This window comes from Berghia stephanieae, chromosome 3, assembly GCF_034508935.2.
Source record: "Berghia stephanieae isolate SIO BIC M18660-M18661 chromosome 3, UCSD_Bste_1.3, whole genome shotgun sequence".
In the NCBI taxonomy this organism is placed as follows: Eukaryota; Metazoa; Mollusca; class Gastropoda; order Nudibranchia; family Aeolidiidae; genus Berghia; species Berghia stephanieae.
In genome coordinates, this window is record NC_088362.1 from 45,354,216 (window position 1) to 45,366,578 (window position 12,363).

Below are 12,363 nucleotides of genomic sequence, written 5' to 3' on the forward strand. Positions count from 1 at the left end.
TCATTAGATACAATATATCAATAACAAAGGGAAATAAGAAATTTCTGTGAACGACTCCGGTATTGGCGATTCGTCAGCACAATATAATAAGAAATTTTAATAGAAAGACAAAATGCCAAATCAATTCAAAATAGATTCCACATATCATGCCATTGTCAAGAACATAACACGAGTCAAAAGAAGAAATCATTGTAGGCTTGAAGTGGTTAGATTTTGACTGGTTTTATTTTGATTTTAATGTCATTTGTTGACATTTATAACGACAGGTTGCAAATAAAACCTGCTTAGCGTTACCTAAATAGCATTCGTATGCCCAATATAACATTTGAATAATTTTCTGATATCTCCATAGATTATAGATATAAAGCATAACCAAAGCTGTTTTGAAAGGAAGAGGGAATTGCTTGTAAAAATCAGACTCGGGACATTGAAGTCATCATAAAGATTGTGACCGAATCTTGACAGACTGAAACGATTGTGACTCAAATACACAAAGGACTATACCAATCATAAAGATTGTCACCGAATCTTGACAGACTGAAACGATTGTGACTTAAATACACAGACGACTATACCAATCATAAAGATTGTAGCCGAATCTTGACAGACTGAAACGACTGTGAGTCAAATACACAGACGACTATACCAATCATAAACATTGTGACCGAATCTTGACAGACTGAAACGATTGTGACTCAAATACACAGACGACTATACCAATCATAAAAATTGTCACCGAATCTTGACCGCATAGACTGAAACACTTGTGACTGAAATACACAGACGACTATACCATTCATTACTCAGTCATCTTGAAATACAATCCAACGGTGGTTATCGATTCGACCGATCTGATTCTTATGTTATAAATAAGTAGATAAATGAACGAATAAGTAAAGAAGTAAATAAATAAGTAAATAACTCCCAGCCTCTCATTCCTATTGTTTCTCATCGGCGGCCCTTTGAGTTTCTACATCCCTTCCCTATCCATTCCTCTCCCAACTCCTCCTCCTCCTCCTCCACTCCTTTCCACCGTCTTTACTCTACCGACCACTTATAATACTTTCTTCCGTGCCATCAAACTCACAATCGCATCTCTCACTCCTTCAAGCAAAAACGCATTAATGAAAGTTGTTGCCTCACCGATTCTGCGCCCAAACCCCCTCCAATCTCGGCGAATTCGCCCAATGCCTATACAAGAGTGACGGCGAGTCCCTCAGTGGTGGGCTGAAGTCCCCTAGGGGACATTCACAACAATCTCATCGATGAGCTCATCCAAGCGTAACTTTCTTAATTCCAAGACGGACAGGCATCCAAGGCAGTTACATCCTCTATGCTTTGACCATCCACTAAATCGACGAAGCTAGCAGCTTCAGCTGCCAACTCCTTTTTCGGTAAAAAAAAAAAAAAAAAGGATTTCATTTTTTAATGCGTAAGTCTTATACACAGACATACCTTGATAACTCAGCATCAGCATCCATGGCCTGAAAGTAAAGCCAGCCATTTGTCTGAAACAGACATCGGGAAAACGTTTTTTGGGATCCAACTAGTCGATTACATAGCTGAATCATCATTCATCGAGAACGACAAAAACACAAGGAAATAAGTGTTCGATAAATTTTATTTTTAAAAATCTCCCCCTGTCTTTTAATAGCTATCTACCTACAACGTCCTGTTTTTATCTTTTAATTATCATCATTTATTACTTTAAATCTATCTCTTAAAGTTCTTTCTGCTAAAAGAATCGTGTCGGCTGGAAAACAAAATGCGCTAAAGTTTTGCACTAGTTGGCGCCTCTGAAATCGAACAGATCTTATGATCTAAAACCTGATAGAACTTCGATCCATAGAAGAAACGGTTCTCCTCTGAAGAAGAAGCCAGTTTTGTATGAATTAAACGGTTATAATCACTGCCTTTCCTATCTCCATTGACCACGAGAGTCTGAAGGTTTTGATGTGACGACCGACCCGACCGGCTTGGCAGATCCCAGCGAGACAATCGGACAGGCAGCCCCTATCTAAATGCAAAAGAGATGGGGTTAGGGGATGTGGCCGGCGTATCATGGAGCAGGAGACAAAAAAAAAAAAAAAAGAAAAGAAAGACGAATGAATTTGTTTATGTTTAGCTGAGATTGCGACCTTTATCGATATTTTTGTACGGTGTTTACATGTTCGGGTGCATAGTGACATTGGAGATAAATATAACCAAATTATAATAAATAAGAAATAATAGACTATTTTTATAGCTCTTAGTACAGCGATTTAAGGTTAAAGTAAGGCCAAACTTTTTGAAGCTTTGTCCATCGGATTTATATATATATATATATATATATATATATATATATATATATATATATATATATATATATATATATATTACTCTTATTCCCATTTCTTTCCGACTTATCACTGATTCTGTCACTTAATCCCTCACACCCAGAACCTCCGGGAGGGACAAGATTTATGGCGTACCACACCTGGGCAGGTAGTAGCTATCACCTACTCATGACCATTTATCACGTGATCACCATCACCCTGGGTAACTCTAGATCCGCGATCAAGTTCTATTTAAGAGTTTATTGCAGTGACTGGATATTCGAATATTTAACACTGACTAAATGTCGTATTGAAACCTCGTCCCGTTTTGTCCAAGGAGAATAAAAAAGTGTGAATATGTTCTATTGGATTACCTGCCTTGGTGCGGTGTATTTCGCTGAAATGGGTGACTGCTGAAATGGGTGACTGCTGAAACAATCTCGATTCTAATAATGATAATAGTAATAATAATAATAATAATAATAACAATAATAACAATAATAATAATAATAGTAATAATAATAATAATAATAATAATAATAATAATAATAATAATAATAATAACAATAATAATAATAACAATAATAATAATAATAATAATAATAATAATAATAATAATAATAATAATAATAATAATAATAGATGACATTTGTATAGTGCATTTTAAAATTGTATAATGCTTAATGCGCTTTACATTGGTTGGAGAAAAAAATGCATCTCTTGTGTTACAATCCCCCCCCCCCCCCCCCCCCCCACACACACACACACGCATAGACACGCAGACCCGCAATTGAATAGTCACACATAGAGTTATGACCAGAAAGTATGTCTCAGGCAGACGTGAAAAGGAAATGTTTTAGTTTCGATTTAAAAGAATTAATAGTTGGTTGTTCCCTGATGGTTCTTGGGATAGAATTCCACACACGGGGTCCCATGACCGAAAAGGATCGCCCGCCAACACAATTGTATTTAAAAAGAGGAACTAAAAGTTTAGTTTTATCAGATGTGATTTTAAAAGTAGATAGTGGCTTCATCATAATTTAAACATTTAAAACATACCATTGCGATTTTGTAATTTACTCTCCCTCTCTCTCTGATTGGTAGCGAGTGCAGTTCGTAGAGAATAGGGAGGGAGTGGGAATTACGATCTTTTCTTTAAATTTATTCTGCGGTACTGTTTGAATGACTTTTTTTTGTTTTTTTTTTTTGGTGTGCTTGTTGATTATAACTGCACGTTGAAATAGCACATTTCCATTTTGTAAGTTTAATGAGCTTCCAGTTTTTCAAATATCTCATTGGATTCTTTATGGAACATGATAGTCAAATTTCGATTTCATACAGAGAATTGGTTGTTTGGCGCGCTTTTCATTCAACAACTTAAAAGAAATGGTCACTTCATCGAGTGGAATGGAATATAGATAAAGTATAAAGTTTATTTTACGAGCTCATTTTCCCCCCGCAATTATTATTCTTTTCTCTCCATTAAAATAAAAATATATAGAACGTCATCTAGTGACAGATATCCACAAAAGGAAACAAAAAAAAAAAAATAAAAAAAAAGAATCCATATTTCGCTGGCGTTTTGGAATGTAATGAGGAACAATACATTTCTCATTGTAGAGAAAAGAGAAAGAAACAAACGAAAATTACATGTTAACACATCCAACATTAAGGTATACACGAGTAATCCTACTATCATATCACAACAAGGTGCGAAAAAAGATTGATCGTGCACGATTATGGTTAAAATGACGATATCAGTAAAGGAAAAAAAAAAAGAAAAAAAAAAAAAAGAGAAAAGACGACGATAATACAGGGGACAAAACAATACATTATTATCCTAATGCTTTAATAATAATGGTGACATAAGGATAATGCCCAGCCCATATTTAGTGAATGCAGTGTATTTGCCTTTACTGAATACACGCAATCAATCACTGAACAATACGATATAGACAACTCCGAATACTCTAACCTTCATTGAAATCCTCGAGATTCGAATATTTCCCCCAGCCTACAGTATCGATTACAGCGAGCAACATTCCTTCTATGACAACATGCTTTCCATTCTTCTTCTTCCTCTTCTTCTTCTTCTTCTTCTTCTTCTTCTTCTTCTTCTTCTTCTTCTTCTTCTTCTTCTTCTTCTTCTTCTTCTTCTTCTTCTTCTTCTTCTTTGTTTACAGATAATATTATATTTGAGTAAAAGTCTATCCATCAGTTTATCCATCTATCTATCTATCTATCTATCTATCTATCTATCTATCTATCTATCTATCTATCTATCTATCTATCTATCTATCTATCTATCTATCTATCTATTTGTCTGTCTGTCTGTCTGTCTGTCTGTCTGTCCGTCCGTCCGTCCGTCCGTCCGTCCGTCCGTCCGTCCGTCCGTCCGTCCGTCCGTCCGTCCGTCCGTCCATCCATCCATCTATCTATCTATCTATATATCTACAATCTCTTCAAATAATCCCCGTGATTTCTATTTCTTCCCAATTTACCGAATTTCCGTGCTCCAAATTTGATCGTCACACTTCCGTGTATCACATACAGCTACGAGTACGAGTCAACGAATGAGCCAGTAGGGGAAAAGTCCTGCTGTGGCGGATCATGGTTCCCCCTAGCTCGTTTGTCACCTAAACAATAAAGAGTATCTTAAAATATGCGTGTCAATGATAAATCTGAAACGTAAAACCATTGTTGGTTGACAAAAGATTAAACTCTATATTATAACACTGGCCATTCAAAGCTGTTCAGACAAGACTAACTTGATTTACTGTCTCCTCCGTTGCGTAACGAAAATCGTGTATATTTTCTCACATCCATTCAACCACAGAACGCTCTTGACACTGTTCAAACAAAAACCTTTGTATAAATTTCTTAAAAATAAAGTTTCAACCGCGTCAAATTCACAATAACCAGGGATTTCAATACAAAAATGTTTAAACGACAGACCCTATAAGTTATTTATGTGCACATTTTTTCGTAGATTACTTTATCTTTTCGAAAATTTAGCGTAAAGAAATTCGAATTTGATGAAATAGTTATCCTTCATAATATAAACACTCTCCTTCTCACACTAGAATAAGTACATTCTTACTAAATGTTATATTGCCAGTATATTCTACTCCCACCACCCTCTTCATTTTCATCGTACTTTTGCCTTAAGGGATGATATCAGTTCATCCTTCCATAATTTTTCTTCTACTTTATTGAAATAGAGCGACAATTACTATATTATTCTGTGAGATAATAACTTTTAATCAGCAACAAAGTAGCTTCAACAGTTTTGTCTATTCCTTTTTAGGTATCGTAATAATCAGGAGAATATACCGGAACTGAAAAATATGATACAAATCTCTACCAAAGTTTCTCCTCTCTTTATGTTGACACGCAAAATGTTTAAGAGAATGAAGCCCTCAGTTAATGGGAGGACACCGAATTGTCAATTCAAGTAAAACGGTACAGATTAGTCACAGTATTATAGCCTAATAGGGTTGCCATGTGTAAACCATAGAAAATTATAATATATCTCACTCCCGACATGGTCGGAGCGGAAGTCAGCTGACCCAGGTTGTCACGGACGCCGTCATGGTCCTGACAACGTGAGAACCCCGCCCAAAATGTGTCACTTCCGTCTTAGTTACAATTTATCCGTAGCTAATTTCTTTTAATTCCGTGTGTCATTTACCTAACGGACAGGTGGTTGACCGTCAGTTCTCATGAAATGTTTTAGAGATTTAAAAAATTTGGACCACTACCTTATCACAATCTTGCTGAGTTGATGGATGAGAGGTAGCTGGCAATTATCATATTTATACGATATTGACAACAATAGTCTACTCGTGCTAGTTCTTCACTTGAAAATCTTCATTAGTTTCATTTCAGTTAAAATTTCCTCGTAGATTTTAACAGCGCATCACACACACACACAACACACACACACAACAACAACAACAACAACAACAACAACAACAACAACAACAACAACAACAACAACAAATCCAGGAACGCAATTACACTTTTTTTTTTTAAAAGAGAAATTCTCTGATGGAAATGTTCATATTTCTTCCCTCAATTTCATTCTCAGGTTTGGTTCCAAAACAGACGTTCCAAAGAGAGGCGGATGAAGCAACTCAGCGCCTTGGGGGCCAGGAGACACTTCTTCAGGAATCCACGGCGCATGCGGGCACTTCGACCCGGGGATGAACTTGGAGACAGCCCCGAACTGATGGGTCCCGGATTTGGTTACATGACAGGTAAGGACAACCACCAGGAACGGGATTTGGAATGGGATTGTCTGCCCTTCTTGGGAGCCATGGCTCTTTGAAATCGTGGTTCTAATGTCCTGCTCTTCTACGCCATACTAAGACTTTTCATTCCCTTTTGGATTGATTTAGACCATCTACACATCCTTTCCTCCGCATTTCTCTTTGAAATCGTGGTTCTAATGTCCTGCTCTTCTATGACATATTAAGACTTTTCATTCCCTTTTGGATTGATTTAGACCATCTACACATCCTTTCCTCCACCTCCAATCCTGTGTTATTTTCCCATATTTTCTATATATTATTATAATCCAAACGCCTCCGTTTTCTTCAATTTATTTATTATTTCCTGCCTCCAAAAGGTATAGTTTAGCAAAACCTGAAGATCCCTCGTAAAATCATCGTGTAATATCGTAAAGTGCATAGAGCATGGTAAATCCACGGAAATGATCCATATCTATGCTCATATCTCTTTATTCATTAATTAACTAAATAATTGATATATTTATTTATTAGTAAGATAGCACATAAATACGGCTTTGCAGTCTTGTAATATAACTCTCACCTTCGGACTGACCGGTCTATGGTTCGAGTCCTGTTCAGGGTGACGTGAAATTAAGTGGATCTTTACTCACATTCATTCACCTCGCTAAGGTATGAAGGGAAAACCTGGCCGGAAACAACATTGTCTCTGTCGAGAAGAAAAAAAAAAAAGTTACAGGCGCCAAGTCTTGTCCTAGATGTCAAGTATTGCTGTTGGTTTGGGATTCCTTGGAAAGAACACTTTGAGCATATCCAGTGTATTATGTACTATCTATATAAAAGTACTGACGTTTAAAAAGATATAAAGCCAGAGTTGTACATGTCTTTTTGTTTGTTCTTTGGTTCGTTGTGAGATAACTTTAAAATCAGCATGTATTTATTGATAAACGAGATACATACTAACTTGAAGGTGGTTTCAGTCCCGCCGCTGAAAAAAATAAAATAATAAAAAGTATTTAAAAAAAAAAGGCAAGTGACACGTCGTAATTTTGAGGTTATGGAGACAATTTGCCAATAATTGGCCTTTAAGTTGTTTCTTACAACCACTCACTGTATCAGGTAAAAACTGCACGTGCGCCCGTTCATACAGCAGTGACTGACTGCCGCCGGTGGTGATGCGTGAGTGAGTACTAACCGATCATCGTACATCGATCCGGGGTGAGCAGCCGACATCTGTTGTTGTGCTCAGGGACATTCGGTTTTTGGTGGTGAGCCCAATGCCATTATCTCATTCGTCTGTAGTGTTTCGTTCATGCTGTTTTGTTGATAAAGGGGAAACCCGAAACGTCCATTTTATCTGTTTTCGTATATTAAATTGAAGCTTACATTCGATTTCACATTGTTATTCGTTTAAATCTTGCCTGTTATTAAATCGTTGGAAAAATGAAAAAGCACACAACATGCTGAAATGTTCCTTATACTTACATCTTAACGGGTTTTCATGACTGTTCCGAAATCTACTTTATTTTTATTTCCTTCATAATTTATACATCATAACTATCGTCCTTGGTTTATAAAACAAAAACCCATCTTAATTGAGTTAACTACAATCTTGATAGATTTTTACATTCATAATACAAGCATTGCTGGTTTTTACCACAATACAAGCTTCTGGTTTCTAATCCTCACTATTATTGATCAAAAAACTATTTAACCAGTAAACGCATAAAACTATCGATATAATGTAGTCCATATCGATAACTGTTTCGAGTATATTCATATCGATTTCCAATGGCTACGTACCTAGGGTCAGCAGCTTTACTGCAAATCAATGTTGTGTGTGTGTGTGTGTGTGTGTGTGTGTGTGTGTGTGTGTGTGTGTATCGCAACATCGATATAATGTATAACCTGTTGAAATATATACCGTGTAGCACGATATATAATTCGGTATGTTTATTGATGTGTGGACTTTTACCTTACTTTTCTTTCTCTTTCATTTTCCTCTTTTGCTTGGTTTACGTTTCAAACAGCAACCAGATGTTTCATACTTTATGGTCTTTGCGTCACCTGTTTGTATATGGCTGAGAAAGTAAACTGTAGTTTTGGCAGTGGCAAGTTATTGAATAATTGTCCATTTCATAAATTTATATCCTCCTTTAACAGATCGTCGACATAATAATGGGCGCAAACTGATCCTCACTCACAAAACACTTTTTTTATTTCTTCATTTAATCCAGAAAACAAACTCACAATTCAAATATCGATCCAATCAAATGACCCTCTACTTGTTAAAAACTCTTTAACCACTCACCTTAATAGTTTTAGGTTTGAGAATTTGACAAGGTGGGCGGCGGGGTTGAGGGGTGGGGTTGGGGGGGGGGGTTCGTCGAATCAATCGAAATTTGATTAAATATTTTTTTTTCAATTCGCCAAAATGTATAAAATAATGTCCTTTGTTGGTGTAATCCCGGGTTTGAGAGTTTTTGCCAAGATGAGAGTCATTTAAATCGATCGATATTTGAAGGACGAGTTTTCTGGCCAAATTTTTAAATTTGTGTTTTTCCAGACTTCAGCAGCATTGGAGAATAAGAGTGATGAAAAATGTAGAATTTTTGCTCAGAAAAGGATATAGAGTGAAGTCTTTCGGAGGAAAATCGCTCTGATGTAGAGCAACTTTTAGTTGAAGGCAACGAATGCAATTATTGAGGCAACCTCCCTCTGCCTAATCGTATATTGCGTATAGCTGTAGATCACTTTAAGGTCACACAGTAGGTCTGGAAAAAGGCCCATCATATCGTACACTTTTTACAAGTGTTCCTCATGTCGTACACTTTGTTGCCTATTCAGTCCTTAAGACCACATATCTCATATTTTATAACAATATCAAATTGTTAAAAAATGATAACAGTATGGCCCCGTTTCGTTATATTTTAAGACTAATTATAATGACTTCTGAGTTTCCCCTTCGTCAGCAATATAGACGAAAGTTGACAGTATAAGATTTTATCTAACCATCGTGATTAATCACCCTTTGTCATCGTAGAAAAGTGAATGCGGTGATGACACTATTAAGTAAACAAATATCATGAGCTTTTCAGGTTCTGAGAAATAAAACCAAACATTTTAACCTGCTCTTCTGTTAATTAGATATTTAAGAAAAATAATTTCATTGTCGTAAGTAATTGTTTTGATTAATAATAAATAATTAGTAAATTGAAGCCTGAGTTCTACGGTTGTAACTGCTCTGTTGATGAAGCTCGTACTATATAAATATACCTGATTAGAGAAAAATCGACCCCAGCACCTAAAGGGTTCTAAAAGCGATATGGAAAGTATTAATTTGATTGGATTAATCTTAATCAAATTGCCTAGGATTATCACTGATTCAATCCGCGATCGATAAAATTGTAATTAACAAACAACATAAGTCGTCATAATGGCTGTTATACCAAGCTTGATGATGTTTTTTGATAGACTGGATTAAAAATTCTAATAACTCGATAGAGTTGGTAAAATAAAAAAATAAGTAAGCTAAGCAAGACTTGGTCCCTTTACTAACCAGGTGGACGGGTTCAGTTAACGGTAGCTTGATATCATATTTTAATTATGGATTTATTGATAGAGTTAAAAATGAATAACATATGAAATAAATAAATACTATAAATAAGTAAATAAATGGAGGGGTGGGGAGCGAAGTGGCCGAGTGGTTAAGGCGTTGCACTGTGATCCGGAAGGTCCCGGGTTCGACCCGCTTCAGTCACTTTCGTTTTTTTTCCTTGGGAAAGATTATTAAGCCTCAATTTTCTCACTTTGGCAACATGGGTGATTCCTGTTGACATCAGACATTCATTTTTCCTTCATAGAATGCCTAAGCGACGATATCTTATGATGCCGTGGCGGAAGGGCGTAATTAAAAAAAAGTAAATAAATAAATGAAAAAATGAATGAATCAATAAATATATAAATAAATCATAAACAAACAGACAAACAAATAAATAAATAAATAAATAGATAGATAAATAAGTTGATAAATAAATAAATAATAAATAAATAAATAAATAAATAAATAAATAAATAAATGAATAGCGCTTGTTCACGGTTTTGTCATTCTCATAACCAATAATACGATGATCAACAGGAGAAGAAAGAAACAAAGATTATGATACTATAGGTATAATCTAAATCGGCGACATAAAGATTAGATAGCACTCATCGCGTTGCTATCTAGAAACAATTCCGTACACAACATCTGACCATATTCATAGGTATCGAGTGAACAACAACAACAAGACAATAATAAAAACAACACTAAACATAGGCCTGCCTAGTACTACCAAAAAATCGTAGAATTACGCAATTTTGGCTCCAATTTCAGAACTTTATGAGCATCTCCAGGTCATTAAAACCAATTGAAAATGAAAGTTGATGCCAGACTAAATTAATAGTTTTAAGGATTTTAAAGTGTTAAAAAAAAATCATTTTGAGGGTGAATGTCGTTGTATAAAACTATAACGACTACCATTTTTATCTCTTAAAAACCACGAATTTTTAAAGGTTCAGGTAGGCAGGTTTGCACTAAGGTCCACAACTACAACAATAGCAACAATAACTACAGCACCAATAGCATTACCACCCTAAGCAACACATTCTCATACAATACTGCGATTAAAAAAAAATCTAGTACTGCAAAACATTAAAAAAAAAAATAAAATAAACCCCCAACAAAAATGGTCATTCAAATATCGATTGATTAACATGACCCTAATCTTGTTAAAAATTCTCAAACCTGAGACTTCCTTTGAGGGTTTTAGACAGGATGAGAGCTGTTTTAAATCGATCAATAATAGACTAACCGGTTTTTAACCCAAAATTTTAAAAATGCTTTTAATTTTTTGAAAAATCGGAGTATAACGGAATAATTGTGCATTTATAATTCCATTTTAATTGTTCCAAGCATTAAATAATTCTTCATTTTTCCCCCACCGCAATTCTGATCTCCCAACTTTCGGAAATTCTCGATAAAATCAACCGAATTTTCTTCATTCATTTTCACGACATCCCTGTTGTGAGTTCCTATCTTAAATCATGCCGCGACCCACCGGAAGAATCAATGTTGAATAATCAATGCAGACAAAATAGCAGCCAAAGTGGTAAATCAATCCTTTCAGAGAATGGATTATTGCATGACAAAACGTAGTTCCTTACAGCTATCACGACCAGGCCGTTAGTTGGAGATGGAAAATATTAGTTTTTGTGACACGAAACAGACAGAATAGAAATTATCACTTCAATTCTATCACAGGGTATTTTCACACAGATCTGATATTAAACACAACAACCAGAAAGCTGCTGCTGTTTGAACAAGATGGGCACGAATCATTATTTTCTATGTGATGCAACTTGAGGCCATGCCTGGTTCTTTTGCCAATGATTATGCTATACATACTACCGATACCGATTAGTATATAATACGTATTTCGCCCCCCATTTTCACACTCTCTCTTTCTGATTCTTCTCTGAGCTCTCCCACCCCACTCTCTCTCCCTAATCCCCCCCCTCTCTCATCTCTCTCTCTCTCTATCTCTCTCATCTCTCTCTCTCTCTCTCTCTCTATATAATAATATATCTATATATATATATTATAATATATATATATATATATAATAATCTTTCTCTCACTATAAATATCTCTCCTTACCTCTCTCCATCTCTTTATCTCTCTACTTCCCACCCCCTCCCCCTCTCTCTCTTCCTCTCTACTCTCTCTCCTTATCTCTCTCCTTATTCTTTACTTCCCC

The 12,363-nt window shown here is 35.7% G+C and overlaps 1 protein-coding gene across 2 annotated transcripts in view; it reads left to right on the plus strand.

Annotated features, from left to right (window-relative positions):
* LOC144967832 (LIM/homeobox protein Lhx5-like) overlaps positions 1-12,363 on the plus strand; it is a 175,013-nt gene that overhangs the window by 92,654 nt on the left and 69,996 nt on the right. For both annotated transcript variants that reach the window (XM_078905508.1, XM_078905507.1), the window contains exon 5: positions 6,406-6,574. In XM_078905508.1, the coding sequence (XP_078761634.1) occupies positions 6,406-6,574 (169 nt within the window). The remainder of the gene's footprint in view (positions 1-6,405; positions 6,575-12,363) is intronic.